General features: G+C 35.3%; 1 protein-coding gene across 2 annotated transcripts in view; it reads left to right on the top strand.

Moving 5' to 3' along the window:
• Positions 1 to 21046, top strand: part of PTPRD (protein tyrosine phosphatase receptor type D) — a 1150086-nt gene that overhangs the window by 1075068 nt on the left and 53972 nt on the right. Inside the window, exons 33-35 of one of the 2 annotated variants that reach the window (XM_039729799.1) lie at positions 2685 to 2804; positions 4882 to 4979; positions 18202 to 18325. In XM_039729799.1, the coding sequence (XP_039585733.1) occupies positions 2685 to 2804; positions 4882 to 4979; positions 18202 to 18325 (342 nt within the window). The remainder of the gene's footprint in view (positions 1 to 2684; positions 2805 to 4881; positions 4980 to 18201; positions 18326 to 21046) is intronic. The other variant, XM_039729798.1, reaches the window with a different exon arrangement.

Raw genomic sequence — 21046 nt, forward strand, 5'->3', positions numbered from 1 at the left:
AAAAGTGATGTCTGCATTTCGTTACCTGCTTTGCATGACAGCAGAAATTTTTTTGTGCAGTTTATCCACTCAACATCTGTTTTTGAGAATCATGACAATGTTGAATGAAGTACTGTGCTTTGTCTCCATGGCAAAAACAGACTAAAATGCTTTGTCACAGTGAGCCATAGTACATATAGCTCTTTTTATGCACATGTCTCATATGGAGGATTTAAGCACCTAAGAGAGGTACATCTTCTGATGCAAACAGCACTTCTCTGATATCCCATTTTGCTTTGAAACCTGGAGGAACCCAGAATCTGCTTATAGATAAAGTTGAAAAGTCTTCTCTTCACAAGAGTTATCCCTTTTTTCCCCTGGATTTTAGACCATAGATTTTGTGATATATTGTTGTATTTGACATTTTTAGATCAGGCTCTGAAAACTAGGTTTCCCCTATTCTCACTATAGGTGACTTTTACTCGTCACTCAGAGGTGGTGCTTCTGCCATGAGGCTGTGGAGACCCCAGTGCTCTTTGTTAAAGCTCAGTCTTTGTTGCAGAAAAAAGATAAAATGTTTTCATTCCAGAATAATTGATCAAGTTTTGAATAGCATAAAATATTCTGGAATAAAAGTGGCATAATTTTGCAATATTATATATGCATTTGCAATTATTTTAGAATAGCTGTTGCAGAATTATATATTTCTCTAGAGATTGTCTATTAAATTTGTCTTTGTAATTTCATGCTCTGGCCTAGCTCTGGCTCTGTGAAAATGAAATTTTAAAGTAACAATAATTTTCATGTACTAAAGGCATTCTTGATAAATTTTCATGAATGCTGAATTCCTACTGAATAATGGTCATCCTTAGTTTTTTCCATTTTCCATGTCAGAATTTAAAGTAGGTATTTTTTTCTATCTTTTGGATAAGAATAAGTCTCCATAACCACTGTAATTTATTACATCCATTTTCTATAAAGGGATATCTTAATCAACTTAGACTGGTATGTAAAAGACTGTTCTGTACATTATTAAATAAAAATTAGATGTTTGTAAAGTCACAGACAATTAATTCAGTGTGGACCTAAAGTACCGCTCATTTCCTAAAGAAATTTCTGTGACAATTATGTGTCACATTTTCACTTCATATAGATTATAGTCTGTATAGTCTGTATAGTCTGAGATTTGCTCTTTAATTTCTAACTTTGTTCTTGTTTATTATGGGTATGTGAACCTACCGTTCCAAACTGGTAAATAAATGTATGTGTCATAAATGTTTCTAAAAGGCTTTATCATAAAACCCTGACAACAAACAAAATCCTAATTTAATGCACTAATGACAAGCCTAAAACACCCACTTGATTAGCTGTGATAAAAGAATATAATTAACAGGTTTAATGTATGTTAATATGCAGATGATTTTTGACCTTGCTCTCTTAGTTTTTTCCTTGAAATTGTGGCAGAAATAGTATTTCATGTTCCTTAGTCATGTATTTATCACAGATTAACCAGAGGATAATTCTACAGTGTAATCAAACCATACATTGTTATTTAATTAATGTGAAGGTATTACTACTAGGTTGCATAAGATCAATTACATTTGGCAATCTTCTACCAAATCTGGAAATAAAAAATTTTTATGGATTCAATTTCAACTGTGTTTTGCATGCAGTGGTTTTGGGGGTTTTCTTTTCTTCAAGTTTTCAGGTGTTTTTATCTCTTTTTTTATTAAAAAAAAAAAAAAGAGATACCATATTTAAAAGAGAATTTGAAAGCATGTTTCAGCATGGTATTTCTTTTGACTTTTTAGCATGTCACAGGACCTGTTGTAATTTAGCTGTATTTTGTCTTTAAGTTTTTGTGTTGTCATGACATATGTTGATTGGTGTGGGAGTGTGTCATCAAATAAGTGTATTTTCTTATTTGTAACCACAAAAAGAAGTGAGTTCAGCTGTATTTTAACTGGGATCTTTTGAGTCAAGTTCTACACCTGCTGAGTTGAAGCCTCATGCTTTTGCATGAGGTGTGATGACATCTTAGGATGTTTATTCATAGCATATTCTGTTATGATTACATAACAAAAGCCCTCCAGCAGTTCTTTTTAAAAATAAGCCCATTTTGTGTATTTAAAGTATTTAAATAGAACAAATGCAATTACTTTGTAAGTTAACTGCCAAATATTATTTGAGGAAAGTTATTCAAAGTGTAATTGTTGAAAATGAGAAGTAGAGGAAGGGTTTAAATGCAGTTAAAATTTGTCAGTTTCTGAAGTTGTTAGTTCCTCTTTTTGCCTTAGAAAAATTTACCTTCAAATTTCTTACTTGCATAAAATGTTTAAAGTGAAATCTCCCCTTGGAAATGTCAAGTGTCATATAGAGAAGCATATTAAAAAATTTCAAAAAAAGAATGGGTGTTCAGCATCTTTATAAAAATATTCCTTCACAGTAAGTTAATTATTATGATTTGTTTCATGATGCTGTTGATTTAGTCAGGTTCATTGTGTGATGAGTGAGTCTCATACTCACTGGGTTTATGACCTTTATATTTGCAGTAGGGTACCTGCACCTTTAAATATCTTAGTTGAGTTGCCAGATGCTGTTTTGTGCATGTCTGAAGTGCTTGTATGTGCAAGATGATTGATTTTGATGGTCTACTGCTGTTACTAATTTGTTTCCCATTTCCGATTGGCTTTTACTTTTTACAGCTTTGAGCAGTAATTCAGTCCCCTACGCCTCCCTGATTGGCTCTGTGTCCTCCCTCTCTAGCCAAACTACCACTCAGTCCTTATATGATAATAACTCTCTCCCACGATTCGCTCGAAAAGGTCTAAACATCTTTGTCTCTATTATTTTCTCTGTTCAAGCACTGTTTTAGATGTACATCAGTCCACCTCCATTTCTGGATCAATCTAGAGTTCTCTTGTGCCTTTTCACCCACATATTTTCCATAGGGGTGCTTGATCTGGATCAATCCGTCTAATTATTAGATGACTGATCTCATTTTGAGAGTAGCCAAGTCCTAAGTAAAATCTGTAACAAAATGGGAGAGAAGCAGAGCTGCAGCAAATAAATTAGTACTTAGAGACTAATTTTTTTAATTTAAATTTTTAAGGAATCTCCCCACTGATCTGAATATTCTGCTTTGTTGTTTGACTGACAACTTGCTTTAATGCCTTACCATCACAGATGTGCTATGAAGATTCCCTAAAACATATATATATAGGGTCAGAAGAATTAGGGCCAGTGCTGCTGGACATTATTTTGGAGTCTATTATGATACTTAAAATGTCAAAGAATCCAAAACAAAACAGGAATTAAAAACAAAATTAGAAGAATTCAAAGAATTAAAGCACATGCTGTAGTGCGACTGTGTTGTAGCCACATGGTCATTTTCAGCTATGTTTAAAGGAAATGCTAGTCAACTGTCTTAGGCATGCTCTTGAAAGTCACGGTGACAAAGCAAACTGCATTGTGCAACATGCCTTCCAGCTTGAGCCCCCTTGAGTCATCAGTGTTTTCCCTTTGTAATTTCAAGAGATCCTGGGGTTCACTAGCTTAACTGTTTCTTGCCAGCTCTGATTTCTTCCCTAAGCTGTTGAAACCTCACTTTCATTTTAGGTGTGATAGTCTAAAGTATGAAGAGAAGAATGTAAGCATTTTGGAGAAAGCCTATGAAGACTGATAGCTTGAAATAAATATGTTTACAAAATTTTGCCTGTCAAATCTTAAGCTGGCAGATTGTTCTAGTTGACCCCACATCTTTTCTGTTTTTTGGTTTGCCTTTTTTTTTTTTTTGCCTTGCTGTCTCTGTATCCCTTTATACACCCATCTGTACTTCCAATTCCAAGCTCTTTTTTTCACTTAGTATCTTCATCTGTGGACAAAGATGTTTACACCTGAAGTAGATTGTAGGTACTTTTAGGGGTTGAAAAATGGGATTTCAGATTAAGCATATTTTAAGGTACTAGTGCAGTCAGCATGTGAGTCCAGCCAAAATGTACAACCCCTGCCTCTACAATCTGCTACTAGTGAAAACATTTTTGAACTTCTAATTGTCTTACGTCCAATGTTGTCTTCAGTGACTGTTGTCTTAAAGCAGTGATGCATGTTGTTCTAGTCATTCATAGCTGCATGTCAGTCACTCAGAATTGTGTAAAATACTTAAGTATTTCTAATTTAGAGTACACAGTCTTCTATACTTTGATGCATTATTATTATTGTTGTTATTATTATTATTATTATTATTAATTATTATCATTATTATTCAATCTTTCCATTTCATTATTGTATGTTTTATTTTTTACGTTAGTTTTATGTTGGTTTAGGTTTCTTTTTTTTTACCATTTCCTTTGCAGATTCAGGTGTCTGGTTGCCTTGGTAACCTTCATTATTCAAGTTTGTTTTTCTTGATTATGCATTAGTCATTTTGTTTTCTGTCAAAATACTATTGTTTCCCCTTTAGAGCTTTTTCAGTGTCTGTTTCTCAGTTCACATTTCCTCATCTAATTCAACAGAGTTTTAATTTCATGCATTGCAGTAGAAGGAGTTTGAAATGACATTAAGAGTCATTACTCAAAGCAGAGGTCAACATCAGGTCTAACTGTTTCATTTTTCCATGCCTAGCTAAACTCATTGACTCATCTGACAGTAGCTCTTTCCTCTACACTAAGAATGTTAGCTTTGGGAATACATTTGGTGACTTCTTTTAATTTGGCTTCAGAGCTCATCTATGCAGAGCATGTCCTGCTTTGAGTAACCAAACTATTTGCCTGCTTCTCTCACATATGACATCTTTACTACTTACACATTTATAGACATTCTAACTACTGCATTTTCTAAAGTTTTGAGCAATGCCATCACTGTAGTTTACTTTAAATTTTGTTCTTCTTTCTTTTTCAACAGGTATGGCCAGTCATCCCCCAATACCTATCTTGGAACTTGCAGATCACATTGAAAGATTGAAAGCAAATGACAACTTGAAGTTCTCACAGGAATATGAGGTAATTTTACCCACTTCTTTACCATTCAAATTTTAAATGTCATGCTTGCTGTTTCCCAAGACTTCTCTCTGATATGGTGCCAGTTTTTATGATATTAAAACCATGACAAAAAAGTGGTGTAAAATTACTACAATGGTGGGATGGCTCCTTTGCTCATAAAATCCTGTTCTCTTTTTATAAGGATACATTTCAGGCAGATTCCATGGACACATATTGAAGTAATGTGTGAATGATACAGCATAGACCTATTTTAATATACACAGACATATATGTTTCCGTTAAAGATCCTCAGATTATTTTAAAAATCACCTGTGTTATGTTGACAGGACACATACAGAAAAAGCTCCAAAGAACGTTCAGTCCACTGCTTTAATTTTTTTTTACATGAGATAAAAGGGTTTGCAAGTGCTTGTTGTCTCTTCTAGTGTAGCAGTTTCAGGACATTTGTATTTTCCTCCTGTCAACAATACCACTTTGATAAATTGTGGATGATGGTCTAGAAGAGCATGAAAGAATGTAACTGAAGACAGTGATCATTTACCAGCCAGCATGTCAGTAACCCCTGGAGTATACAGGTATTGCTATAGTGGAGGGCAACAGCCTCTCAGGTCGTAATTTGTGGCTAAAGAGACATAGGGAGCCATCCATTAAGCCTGGTAAATTATAGCTGTTATTTAATGCCAAAATATTGTCCATGTCAAAAATACCTAGATCAAGTATACACTGGACCTTCAGTAAAGAAGTGCTTTACTGATGAAAGAAGATCAGGTATAGGTGATCATGTCGTGATCCAAGGTTTAACAGCCCCCAGAGGGATCACCAACACAGTATTTTCTTTATGGTCTGTTGTGTCACTAATCCTTACTTAAAATCCTCCAACACTTTTTCAGCATGGTGGAGTAAAAGCCTGAGTTGCTCTTATTTTTCAGGGACTGCACATTAGTGGCATTTGAAGGTTTGTATGGACACTGGCAGAGCAATATAAAACACTCAAGATTACTTTCACATTTTAGTTTCATAGTAACATGTTACTGCAGGGTATGTGGAAGCCCTATATATTTCCATTGTATTTTAAAAGTCTTGACAGACAATGTTAAAAATTTATACTAAGTACTATGATAAAGAACTACAATTGCTTGTTTTTTAATTGAATGTAGTATTCAGAAAGTTCTTAAGACCACTTTAAGAAATAATCACATTAGAAATTAAAAAGAAAATACAGTTTCAACAATTCCTGGAAATAAATTTGTTGAAGAACAGCTTGGGTTGCTGTTTATCGTTGCTGTCACATAAAAAATGTGGGAAAGTCTTCTCATTTTTCTATGTGTAAACTCTACATTCTTAAGTATGAAGATTACAGCATATAAATAATCAGTCAGGGAATTTTATGTCGCAGAATGTTCACCATAATAAAAGATAACATTTGGTACAAATTTTAAAGCCATTTCCTGCTGTACTATGGGCAAATTAATTGTTTTTTCTGTGTAGAAAATCCCAAACCATTTACAAGTCATATAATACAGTATAATTTCTATACAAATAAACAATTCAGCTGCACTACATCTTGAAGATGGTGGGGATGTGACATGGTTTTCTTATGCTGTAATAGAAATTAAAAGTTTTGGTGTTTTGTATTACCTCTTTCTTACTTAGATAATTGAAATCATTTTGAGAGTGTATTTTAATAATTTATAGCCAATATTGAAAGATACATTAAATTGCTTAATTCTTAATATCTTCTGACCCTGCAGATGTTTCTCTTGTCTGTGTAAACAGGACAACTTTCACATTCTTCTCTTCATTTGTTATTTGTTTGGGGGGTTTTCCTCCTTTTTTAATTTTTTTAAATATTTTTTTTTATTTTTTTTTTTAATCTTTACAAAACATGCCATCTGGAGCAGAATGGTCAGACATTCAAGATTAGAATATGGGCAACTGTGTGGGTCAACATCAAGCTTCATTCATATTGCTATGCCCAAGAAGGTTCAACATTTATCTTTGAAATTACAGCTTTAGAGATACCACTTCATTTCCATCTAGTCCAAGATTCATCCATTTTGAAATAGAATTAGTGAGAAGCACTGCTGTTTGGTTTCATGGTCTAGGCTAGGCAGTGGGCTAAAGCTGCAGTCTGATGATCACTGTAAGTCATCTCTGTGTCTTGGCTGTGCATTCCTGTTGTCTCTCTTGTGCCAGTCCTGGCACTAGCAGATGTGCAGCTGTTCAAGGATTGTCTCAGGAAATAGATTCAGCTGAAAACTAATTGTTTTATTTTTCTTTGCTGCTTTCAATTGGATCAGTTCCCCGAACTAGCTCACCACATGTCTGCTTAAGCTCTAGTGCCAGCAATGGGAAGTGGCGGGTATATTGTGGTCAGCGATCGGGACCTTCTACTTCAGCAGCAGCTCTCACTAATATCGCTTAAACAATCTTTTTAAACCTGATTGCAAGGCAGAAAGAGGTACAGATGGTAACAGTTCAGTCATTATCACTTCAGATAACACTAGAGCTGGTGAGACAGAAGGAAAAAGAGATACTTCTCGTATTCAAAAATTCAAGGTGTAGCATGCAGCACAAAACTACTGACCTTTACTGATACCAGCAAAATCCTCCAATTAATTGCTGTTTATGGAAGCAAAGAGTTTTCATCAATTACCACTGCTAATTTTGGTTTGTCTTTTTGGTTTGGTTTTTTGTTGTTTTTTTTTTTTTAATAATGCCCTTTCCTCGCTGGCAGTCAATTATTTTCTTTTATTTTTTATGGAATTGTTTGCATTGCGTGGGTGAAATTCTTCAAAGATGTATTGATTGTATGTATCACTTACTGTAGTAAGTGATAACTTTGTGATACCATAAAGTAAAATATATGTTGGTGGTTTTCTGAGAGTCTCTGACTTCTCTTCCTTCTATCAGGAGGTTAGCTCCATTTCAAAAGGATGTTTAATTAATTTTTTTTAGCACAACCTACTTCAGTTGCCACTTCGAAAGAATTACTGGTTTCACTACACAAACACATCTTTTCATTTTCTAAGAAACGCCTTATTACTTGTTCCCCTTCCATCCTTGATCATGTTCCATCCACTTACTTTTGATCTGAATTTCTGATCAAAAGTCAATACAAGTTTGGTTTATTCCTTTTGGAAGAATAAGCTTTTTTCCTCTTTCCACTTTCTCCTCAGAAGGACAAACCTCCCTGTCTCTTCCAAACAGTGTATTCACCAGTGTAGAACAGCTTCTAGTTATATGTTTTCTAAGGCTCAGTTAGAGCCTTAGAAAACATATAACTAGAAGCTGTTCTACACTGCTGGACAAGTTCAACTTCTACAAGTTCAACTGGACAAGTTCCTACTTCTACAGGTTCTCAGAAACTATTCTGTAATGTCTTCTTCAGGGCATCTCCTATCCCAGCTCTTACAGCAGAACAGTAGAGAGTTCTTCCATTGTACTTCTGTCACAAATTTACCTTGAATACCATCTTTTATGGGACAACAGGGGCCAAGCCTCAAGGATTATTACTGTGTCAAGATTCATGTAGATTTACAATCACGTGTTGCATAAAGTGGTTCTGTAGTGTTAACACGAGATAGTGCTATGACTCCTCAAACAGGTTAATTTCTGGTTCAAAATAAATTTTTCATAATCCTTCATTAATTTTTGTTAGCTCACAATCCCCAAGCCTAAACAAAATGTTGATTTACTCTGCTAATATCAAATATCATATCACTAATGTCACACAGTTATTTTCTGTACTCTAATTTAAAGGCAGGATTGACCCCAGCTGATTATTGGGAAGCTTTTGCTGACTTTGGCAATTTCAGTGGTATTTTCATGTAATATAAAGGTCCATATGGGCTTGACAGCTGCTAAGCAAAAATCTATGTTTATAAGATACTGACCTTTCTGTTGTATCTCTCTCTTATCTGAGACTTCAGAATTTAAAAATAAAAAGTGGTCGTGGAGATAAACTGAATAAAACTAGTAATGTTCTGCCTATTTTGTGATATATTTGTAAGGTAATTTCCTCCAATAAGGCATAACAGAAAATATAATCCTCCAAAGCAGTCCTGAGACTTGTAATAATTTAACATTTCTTTTTTGAGGTTTAGAACATAGTACATAGTACAAACATAATACTTTTAATACTTAAGGAAGCGGATTCAGATTCATACTATATTTGCATGAGAATCTGTCACTACAACACAAAATTTACACTATCAGACTCTGCAAGATTTACTGTGAATGTCTATACATGCACTGGTTAACAAATGTTACAAGAAGTTGTATATAATTTAATGTTTTCTCTCATTAGGTTTCTTTCTGTAAATTGCAGCCAGTCTTTTGCTTTACAATTGAGTATTGGAAAACATGAAGATGCAATTTGACTTTTTTTTTATTGTAGCTTTTCAGAATCAGTTGATTAAATTTGTGGGGGGAACACAGTTTACTGAGTATGTTATATTTTTCTTTTTTGTATCTCAAGCTGCAACAGCATAAACACTGGATACAAAAACACAGTAAATATTGTATAATAGAACCACATATAAAACTTATTATCAATATAATACATTTTAGAAGTCCAGGAAGAACAGACAAACCACTGAATTAATCTCTATCAAAGAAACAGCAGCACTTAACTCTTATATCATTGTAGGTAAAAGTGAGTCATGTGGAAAAATCAATTCTTTTCCCAGCAAAAACGCTTTTGTTCTTTTTCCTCCTTCTAATATTACAAACATTATTTATTGGGATTTTCTAACTTTACTTTCATAGGATGTGCTCCATTTATTGAGAAACAATTAGTGTAGTCAATTAATGATGAAAAGTTGTCTTATTAATAGCACATATACTTGCATTCACCTAGGTTGTTTGGTGCTTAGCTCCACCAAGGGTAGTATCCAAGCCAGCAGTATAGTTAAGGTAAAGAACTTTAAAGACATAGTGTAGGAATTTGAAATCCTACTAGTCAAGATTTAGAGTGGGGTATTATCTCCTTCCATTGTGCTGTGAATGCTTCAATGGGATAGCAGCATTTGTTTATGCTTATATAATTAATCAAATAAATAAAAGCTGGTATTACATATTAGGATGCAGTGGTTTTGCCTCATACTGAATGGGTTTTTTGCCAAGGAATTTCACAAACACAATTTAGTTAGTCAAATATCTGCCTGAAAGGAGGCTTTAGCCAGGTGGAGTTTGTGCTCTTCTCCCGAGCAACAAGTGACAGGACAGCAGGAAATGGCCTCAAGCTGTGCCAGAGGAGATTCAGCTTGGACGCCAGAAGGAATTTTTTACTGAAAGCATTGGAACGGAGGGAGGTGGTGGATTCACCATGACTCGAAGTGTTCAAGAAACAACTGGGTGTGACATTTAGTGCTATGGTTGGAGTGCTGGTGGTCAGTCAAAGGTTGGATTCAATGATCTTGGAGGTATTTTCCATTAATGATTCAATGATTCTATACTGTGATAAATATCAGTTTTATTTTGCCTGAAATAGGAGTAATATGTCTAGAAAGAGAAAAGTAGTGTTCTTGAAGCAAGAAAAACTATTTGAAGACAAACTAACTAGATCGTTCGAGATAAAAGTGAGTTTTACAGGAGCTCTTTAGAAATATTAATTTGCAATAATTTTAGGGGCTTATAGAGAAAAATCCATTAAGAATTTAACTCCTTTACTCTTTCCTTGAAATAAAAAATATGGACAGTGCTTTAAAAGCATGAAAAGTAGCATAGTGTCTCATGTGAGACAATTATAAAGTTTAGTTTATAAGACCTGCTGCATTTCATACACTATGTAAAACAAACCAGCAGGATGCTTTAACCACAAAAATATTTAAACAAAGCAAGTATTTTTCATTATTCAGGTATTCATCTCCTCCTGATATTTATTTTCCACCTGAAGTTGACTGCAATCCCCAATTTTCAACACAAAATTATTTCCATTCTACCCATGGTTATGATATCATGGTCAGTCTATGTTAATTGTAGGTAGGTTCTGTTTAAACTGGTGGTAAAGAAATACAAACCAAAATGACTAATTTTAAAAACTAGCTTTCAAAATATTATTTCAAAAATAGCTTTTTGAAATAAAGAATCTCCTTCAAGGATGTTTTCAAATAATGCTTATTTTCCTCTTTAAATTTTCTTTAGTTGTATGCTTACATAGCTTGTTTGATTCCACTGGAATCAAGTTTTGCATAATTTCATTTAGTGATAGAAATATTAGCTTTATACTGTGACGAAAATGCCTTTTTTTTTCTTGAGAGAAATTTTAAAAAGCTTCTGGAAAAAAGCTCTTTGTATTTCTTGTTGCTCTTGAACAGTTAGGTCTCTTCCCTTTGACAATTAACATAGAATGAATCATCTGCATTTTTAACTGTATTTAGGACCAGGATGAAAACTCATATTTGAGTTCAAAAGAACCATAGCCATATAGCTAAGACTTATGTTGAGGTCTGAACCTCAAAAGGAGGTTTCCCCCCATATTCTTGAATATTATGCCTTTGCAGTGTAATGGGAAAGTCTCTGTCTTAATTAAAAAAGCATAATTTCAGTTGACAGATTGCCATGATCATGAATTAATGTTCATGCATCTAGCATTCACATTTTGGTAATGCAGTATGTAAATCTCATTCTATTAGCAAGTCTCCTGTATAATACAATAGCACTCTATTGTAGATTCATCAGCTGTAGTATGAAATTCTCCTCACAGTTGCTGACAGTGGTAAAAGAGGATCAAACTGTTAATTTCTCTGCATAGCTTGCAAGTCTCCTGTATAATACAATACAATACAAGCACTCTATTATAGATTCATCAGCTGTGGTATGAAATTCTCCTCACAGTTGCTGACAGTGGTAAAAGAGGATCAAACTGTTAATTTCTCTGCATAGCTGTGTACCTTGGCCAGTTGTTCTGAGTCTGTGTTGACAGGCTCTCCATTTTTTCTTTTTCATTTTACTTTGCCTACCTGGTTCTAGGTTTCTCTATGAGGCAGTGTTCATTGGTGATTTAATTCAAGCCACAAACAGTGCACCTATAGTGCTTGAAAATGCTTTACAGGACATGCTTCCCTCCCCTTCCTTGTGAAAGCTGTGCAGTATATATATCAATCCTCACATTCAGCAGAAACCTAAAACTGCTGGCTTCTAATTTGCTGCTGTAGTGACCCTTAGAAGAGCAGCATTCTAGAGCAGGCAGGCACATGTCAGCTCACACCAGGAGGAGTGACATTTTGTCATAGTCCTTCCTTTCTTAGTGCTGAACCAGGATCTAGTCCTGGAAGACTCACATCAAGGACCATTTGCCGCTTGTTTAAGTGGTGTAAAGAAAACTGCACAATGAGTGAGAAGGTACATCGTATAGCAGAGGAATTTTGAAATTCTTCTGGTTTGGTTACCACCAGAACATTTTGGTTACTGTTATTATTAGTCAGTGAACTATTTTATGGATGGTGCATTCTGGTAGTAAATATTGCTCCAATCTTCTCCCACTAACTGATCACACTTGTTTCAGTAGCCAGCCATTTAGAACACACTAGCTGAAAGATTTGTCAAAGCATGAGAGGCAAATAATAGTATTGAAAATATCTTTATTTCTTTTGCACAAAGCACCCATACTACACAGTGAAATCCACTTCTTTATTAATGACAGCTTTACTGAAGGCAAGCTTTCAGAATGAAAATACCAGAAATCCTATTAAAGTGCCATCCATTAAACCATTAAAGCACTCATTAAAACTGTTAGCACAGACTTGTTATTCATGAGTTATTGGTCTTTCACACTTCTGAAATGTGTCTGGCAATACCACTCAACTCTTTGTTGAGAGTGTGGCTATTAAGTCTGAGGAAGTACAGATTAACTTTCTTTTGACAAAATGGTGCTTTATAGGAGGATGGTATGGCCACAAAGTGGTTCAGATTGGTGAGGAAAATAGGAAAGATTAAAGTTCAATCCATTTGCCTGTTTCTGATAATTTATGTTAACTATGTCTGCATGCAGACCTAAATATTAATCACTAAACTACACCATCTGGCCATACATCATACAATGTGTATGTTTGGGGGTTTTTTTTATATCAAACAGTAGCTTTAGAATGCTTAAACATTAAGGAGTGAAAAGTGGAAGAATAATACTGAATGCTGAACAGTTGAAGCTAAGCTTTAAATTTAAAGCTTTCTTTCTGTAAATTCACATGAAAAATAGGTATAATATAGAGCTGAAGCTGTTTCTCATAATAGATAAGAATCTCAGACCATCATTTTCAATGTATATGCAAAATCATCTTTGTATATGCAAAACTGCAGTTTAAACTTACTGGTTTTAAACATTTTTTATCATTTTTTACATCCTGTTTTGGTTTTTATGATTTTAAGCCTAAGTCCTTCAGTCCAGGCTCAGAAATAGCAGCATGTTAGACAGACAGTTTATTCAGTTATTTTCTCGCTTTCTTATGTGAAGAGAAAGTGTACCTGACATCTTACATTGTGAAGTAATTTCCAGACTACTTTGGCAGTGTAGATAAAAACCTAAAAGATAAGACAGATGGTCTGCTTCAGTTATGTTTCTAGAACAATGCAGAGTAGTATGCTTTATTATAGGGCAGTGGACTGTGGTTTAGATAGCATGTTTCCATATATGTCTCTCAAAAAATACTGTCTGGGTAGTCAGAGATATAGACGTGTATTATTCGTGGTCGAGTTACCAATGTTATTTTAAAAGTTAATGCACAAATATATAGTTAGTATCTTCTGAACTATGTTTATCTTCTAAATTACTACTAGAATTCTGAAATAAATCCATAAAAATTATTTTCCAAAATTCTGAAAACTTGACCTGTATATAACCTGCATAAGTTTTCTTATTCACCTTCATTAACTCAAAAAGGAAAAGAGGGAAGATTTGTGCTGAGAGAAGTCTTTATGCAAATCTTATTAGTGTTCAAGTCATACGATGTAAGTGAATTGTTGGCCTGCTGATAAAGAGGTATATTATGTCTTAAATATTGTGTGTACATATATATAGAGAGATATAGATATGTATATATAACTCTACTCTTCCCACCACTGATAGAAATGCACTCCAAATTCCTTATCTGCACCTTTGATGAAATAAATAGCACTTAGAAATAAAGATAAAATACTTATGTTTTTAAATTACACAGTGCATACCCACTTCAGAATTCTATCAGCCATCCTTCTCAGAGCATGGGAAAACACTACTAGAATGAAACTAAATTGTAAGAAAAAAGAATAAAAATATTACAGAGTGAAATTAGAGAGTAAAATACTGGTTGCTTTATTGATGAATACGAATTTCACTTTGTAGTCAGAAAAAGTAATATTTTTGTTGGAGAAGGGTGAAACACTAGTCTTGGATCGCATCACTATGTTTATACCTAAGCACAGCACAGAAGTGATGTCTACCTTTGCATGTGGAAAAATTCACTTTCCCTTTATAGGTAAACAAAATACGACTCAAAAAAAAAATCTATCACTAGTTTTGCAAATCTCTGTCTATTTAGATACTAACTTAATAATCTCCTAATTCTACTGACATTTTAAGATATATTGATCATAGTCACTCAAATTTCTAAGATAGTAAATCCAAATAGTTTGGTGTCAAAAATTGTGTAGAAGCTTTAAAAAATCAGGTTCTTTCAGAGCTGCATTCAGGAGTGCCTTTTGAACTGTTAGTAACACATACAATTAGAGGGAAGGCCAGTACGACTGACATCCTACTGGGAGTCTGTTATGGTCCATCCACCTGGGAAGAAGTGGTGGACAATTCATTCATTCTATAAACAGCTAGAGAATATCTCTGGACCATCAGCCCTAGTCCTTGTTGGCCATTCAACATGCCAGACATTTGTTGGGAGTCAATACATCTGAAAAGAGGCAGTCCAGGCAATTTTTAGAGTTTGTAGAGGACAGCATTTTGTTGCAGCTGGTGAGTGAGCCCACCAGGGAAGGGACATGTTAGACCTGCTGATTTCAAATAGAGATAGGCTGTGGGAGATGTGGTGGTTGGAGGCCGCTTGGGGCAGAGTGATCATGAAATTAAAAGTTCTCAATATTTGGTGAAGTCAAGGGGAACATCAATAAGACTTTCACATTGGACTTTCGGAGGGAAGACTTTGGCCTGTTCAGGAGACTTATTCAGATAGTTCCTTGGGAAGTAGTCTTTAAAAATAAAGAAGTTCAGGAAGGGTAGGCTTGCCTGAAAATGGAGATCTTGAGGGCACAGGAACAGACTGTCCTTGTGTGCCGAAAGATGAGTCAAAGAGGCAACCATCAAGCCTGGGTGGGCAAGGAGGTTTTGGAGGAACTCAGTAATAAAAAAGGATGTATATCTTAGGGAAGAGAGTCAGCTTTCTCAGGTAGTATTCAAGAGGGCTGTTAGAGTATGTAGAAAAAAAAAAATTAGGGAGCCTAAGCTCAGTTTGGATGTATATCTTAGGGAGGAGAGTCAGGTTTCTCAGGTAGTATTCAAGAGGGCTGTTAGAGTATGTAGAAAAAAAAACTTAGGAAGCCTAAGCTCAGTTTGAACTTAAAATGGCGATTTTTGTCATCAAGGATAACAAAAAACGATTTTATAAATATAATTATGGTAAAAATGTTATTTCCCTCTCATGCTAAAATTTGTTGTTTATTAGATGAAGAAGGGAACTTTGTTACTGCAGATGAGGAAAAGGCAGAGATGCTTAACACCTTCTTTGTCTCAGTTTTTAGTGAGAAGACTTGCCTTCAGGATAACTGCCCTCTTTGTTTAGGAGATGATAGCAGGGAGCAGAAAGGCCCTCCCATTATCCAAGAGGAGGCAGTCAAAGAACTGCTGAGATGCTTGGATATTCATAAATCCATAGGACCAGATGCAATCCATCCCAGGTGATGAGGGAGTTGGCAGATGAGCCTGTGAAGCCACTCTCCATCATTTACCAACAGTCCTAGCTCACTGGTGAGGTGAGGTTCCAGAGGACTGGAAGCTGGCCTATGTGACACCCATTAACAAAAAGGGTGGGAAGGAGGACCCTGGTAATTAGGCTGGTTAGCCTGGCCTCAGTACCTGGTAAGGTCATGGAACAGTTTATATTGAGTGTGCTCACACAGCACTTACAGGGTGGCCAGGGTATCAGACCCAGCCAGCATGGCTTTGGGAGGGGCAGGTCATGTTGATAAAGTTCTGGAATGGTCTGCCCTGGGAGGTGGTGGCGTCACCATCCTTGGATGTTTTTAAAAAAAGACTGGATGTGGCACTTGGTGCCATGGTTTAGTTGAAGTGTCAGGGTATGGCTTGGAGTCAATGATCTTGAAGATCTCTTCCAATCTAGTAATTCTGTGAATTTTGGAAATTCAAATGAATCATATACAAAGCATAAGTAGAATTTTCATGGCCTTCATCATGATCCCAAGCATTTAATTTCTTCGTCATTCTTCTAAACAGTCCCAGTTAATTTCCTTTTGGGGAAGGAGGAGTCTAGCACTCTATCTCAGTTGCTGTAGCTAAAGGGTGAGCCAGAACCTGAGACCTTCCACTGCTCTACTCTCCATTCCTAGGCTATGCAGGATTTTATAAGTATTTGTTATAAAAGTTAATTGAGCCTAGGGTATTGGTTAATAGGAGAAGGCACTTGTTTTTTCTGAAGTGTATGTGTTCCCAAGACAAATGCTTCTCTATCACACAGCCAGGCAAAATTATTTTTTTTCCATAATCTCAATAAAGAAGCAAAGTCATTCTCAAAATATTAAATAAATAAATTTAATTTTATTTAAAGATAAGATGCATGAGAATGAAGCAATTTTCTGACTGGTCAAATTATCAGTCTAAGGCATAGATCCTAATAAAATCACATTAACTAATTTTACACCTGCTCATTGTCAGGTAATACCTACTCTAATAGATTACAGGTCATACCCTGGGAAGAGTCAGCAAAGCTGTTGGCTTGATGCTGTAGTGGCAGTATGGATATCCTGATTTGTGCCATGTTGCTGGTCTACACAACAAAAATGAGCATAGTGCTGGTGAAGTGCCCTACCTTGGCTTATCTGTGTCATCTTTTTTTCTTTTTTCCTTTTTTTCTTTTTTTCTTTTTTTTTTTTTTTAATAGTTTACCACTAGCTGTCATTGGGAGCTGCCAGTTCTTACCAGGATTAAACAGAAGGCATAAACCTCAAGCCATAGTCGTGTATTCATATTGATGAAACAATTTTAAGGTCTCTAATGTTACAGAAAGGGAAAGTAAAACAATAGGTGATTATTCATGACTGCTCAGTATGAGATGACCTTTCTTACAGCCACTACCATAGTGAGCATAAACAGGTACCATCTGTTACCTATTTTGTATTCACTTTGCTGCATAAATCATTCAACCATAGAGGTAAAAATACTAGAGTCTGAAGTTTCCCTAGTGGTGAAGGATGAAGAAGTGTGGTGAATGCTTCCACTCTGGCATGGAAAATAAACAGCAAATTTGGAAACACGTAGTTTTGTTTATGAATAAGATTAGTTATGTTTATGAATAAGATATCATTAAAATTTCAAATATGCCTGAATTGCTTACTTATTTATGATTCAAGGAAATAAAAAGCAAGTTTCTTTATGTTGTCTGTGGATGAGAAACAACTAGTTTCCTGGGCAACACTAGTGCCATGGGTTGGTCCTTTATGTTCCTTTATGGATGAGAAACAACTAGTTTCCTGGGCAACACTAGTGCCATGGGTTGGTGTGGCATCAAAATGAAAGGACAGAAACATTTTTTTTTTTCTTCTGAAAAACTTCTTCAGGAATCTTTGGAGTTTATTTAGTAAACAGGACAGGGAAATTTTTGAATATGTGTTCTTACTAATAAAGGCAAAAACATTCCCCTTCATCCTAGTGTTTTTGAGTTTATGGTATTTATTAATTTTCTGTTAATCTAGAACCCCTCACTTTCCAAAATGAATTAAAAGATAAAAGAGTGGATAGCTTGCTTTTTCTGAAGAAAAAGCCCTGGATTTTAAAAGCTTGTGGTTTAAATTCCGCATGGAAATTTCAGATACATAAATACAAAATGGTTAATGCAATATGATCTAATGTGTTACAATGTGTCCTGAAGTAATAATTTTCTTTCAAAAGGAAATTGTGTCCAGAGAAAACTATGGGATTTTAGTTTCTAATTACCATAAATAAAACAATTATGTAGTCCCTAGCTCAAAGTTTCCTTTCCTTTTTTCTCTTTGTCTTTTGAAGTCTATTGATCCTGGTCAGCAGTTCACATGGGAACACTCTAACCTGGAAGTAAACAAACCAAAGAATAGATATGCGAATGTAATTGCATACGACCATTCTCGTGTTCTACTCTCAGCAATAGAAGGTAAGGAGGCCTTTCAAATTAAAGTAATTAAATCCTAAAATCTAGAATGATTTTACCAATCAATATCTTTATGTAGTGATATAAAGAAGTGTTAATTAAAGTACTTCCATTAAATTCCTGTAATGACAATCCTTTTCTGATGCTTATTGTCAGTAACATATTATGAAGTTGCACTAAAATGTACATTAATGAGTAACACTAAATGCATTAGTTCCCTGTGTATATGCCAGTGAGTTACCTGAAGTAAATTGATATTGCTGTTTACTTATATTAACACTACAAAGCAAACATAGCAGTAAACCAACATACTTGAATTGAGGCATTTGTTGATCAATGAAATTTTCAAGATATCTGCTCATTGAGTTTTACTTTGTAAAGCCTTACTGTGGGAAGAAAAATCAGATCAACTTCATGTTCTCTGGGGAAATTTTAAAAACTCTCTTAGAACTTTTAATTTCAAATCTAGATATTGAACTAGTTTTTAAACAAATGTCCACGTGCAGGCATTTTTGGGACTATCTCATGGACTAAATATTGACAGTGTGATTTAGTGAGAGCTTTTCATTATATTTTTCTTTGTTACAAAGCTTTCCAAGATCATAAACATTTTAAAGTTTTATCTGAAGCAAACTGTTACAGGTAGCCAGTCCTAGGTGTTGTGTTTGTTTCACCAAGCTTCAAGACACACTGCTTTTTACTCAGAGATTTTTTTTTTTCCAATTCTGCCTTAATATTAACCTATTTTTGATGTTGAAGACAGATTTTCAGTTTATTCTATATTGTTGACAGGTATTAATAATGGCTGTAATCAAACAAATTATATATTTAAATGAGTTGTTTAAATGTTGATATTTAATAAGAGTTGTCTTTAGTTAGCTCCAACATTGCATACAATACATAAGATAGAGGGATCTGTATTCAAGGTCATAGTTATTTCAGTCATAACATGGTCCAAGTTAAACTGCAAGTATTTTAATTCATGGTTATAAACAGCTGCTTATCTTTGGCTATTCCAGACCTAAAGACACTAGATTTGTAGGTGTAATCCACTTTAATATTAGCTCCACCTTATGGCTGGTGCTCTTCAACATCTTTGTAAATGACTTGAATGCAGGACTGGAAGGGATACTAACCATGTTTGCAAACAATACAAAATAGAGCAAGCTGTTGACTCACATGAAGGCAGGAAGGCCCTACAGAGATTCCTTGACAAATCAGGGGGCTGAACAATCAACAACCACAGGAAGTTCAACAAGATGAAGTGCCATATTCTGCACCTCAGATGGGGCAACCTTGAAAGTACAAACAGGTTGGAGAATGAGATGCTGGAGAGCAGAAAAGGATCTGGGGGAGCAAGTTGAACATGGGTCAGCAGTGCCCTGCCAGCCAGGAGGGCCAAACATGTCCTTGGGGGCAACAGGCACAGCACTGCTAACCAGAGCTGCTGTCACAACCCATGGCAGAGGGCACATTGTCATGATAAGTTCTCATCAGGCTGAACAAAGACACCGGACCACAAGTGAGGTCTCTTGTGCTTTTGTTGTTAAGGTATGCCTTAAATCCAACAATCAGACAACTATTTTCAATCAAAAATGTTGTCTTACAAGCCTCTACATTCTTACAATCTGCTTCCACAAATGTGGTGGCTAACAAGCCCTTAATTTTGGACAGTACACTAATATAGCTCTCACCTCCTAAAATTAACCCCTCAAAGGTACTGGCTAACAAGCCACAACACAGGGCCACAATCTCCCCACTCCTGCAATAAAGTTCTGTATTCAGATAGACTGATAGCTGTGGCTTGATCAGACAAAGTGAGTGAGAGAGAGAGAACAAAGAATATCACCCCAGATTCCACATTGTTCCTTCCATGTGGCTGGTGCAGAGGGTGGTGTGACAAAGAAAAGCAAAAGAGAAAGAGATGAAAAAGAGAGGATAGCAAGGGGCCTGATCTGCATCCTTTTATAGTTGACCTGGTGCATGCCTCTTACATAAATTAGATTTTTCGCACTGTTTTGTTCACACATGCACAACCAGCCTGTGGTTTTTGCTCTGGCATTGTTGAAAACACCAGACATTGATTTAAACCAGTAATACAACTTCATCAACACTGAGTTCATCATGGTATTTTTCCAACTTGTTTACAAGGATGACAGAATTTAATCCTATTACTTCACACTATTTATGCACATGACTAAAAGCACATGTCTTAGGGAAGCAGTGCAGAAACAAAGCTTTATAGTTTAATTTATTTTAAATAGAAAGGCTGTTCAGTACTCAGCCTTTGTAAAGGCTTGAAATAATTTCATTATGTGATTTCAGTTTGTGAATAAAACGTGAAGTCTAATTAAAGTTATTTAACATTATAACTCCCTTCAGGAAATCAAGTGAATCATTCCTAAGGTCTACATTATTAGCCTTGTGGATCTGAATCTATGTTGCAGTAAGCTGTACTGTCATCTCAGCTCATGAGTTCTCAGCATAAATACAGTTCATGGGGTTTTTTATCTTCTGTACTTTATCTTCTGTACTATGTTGAGATATTTAAAAGTGGATTGTCTTTTGTGCTGAACTACTCATCTGATTCTTCCCCCATTGTGCTTAACCCCTGTCTGGCTAAATAAAGAGATTGCAGACTCCGGTCATTCATCACCATAGTTGACAATTCTACTAGAAAATAGTTATGGTAGAATCATGGTTCAGGAGCTTGGTCTTTAACTG

This window comes from Passer montanus, unplaced genomic scaffold, assembly GCF_014805655.1.
Source record: "Passer montanus isolate IOZ18808 unplaced genomic scaffold, ASM1480565v1 scaffold7, whole genome shotgun sequence".
In the NCBI taxonomy this organism is placed as follows: Eukaryota; Metazoa; Chordata; class Aves; order Passeriformes; family Passeridae; genus Passer; species Passer montanus.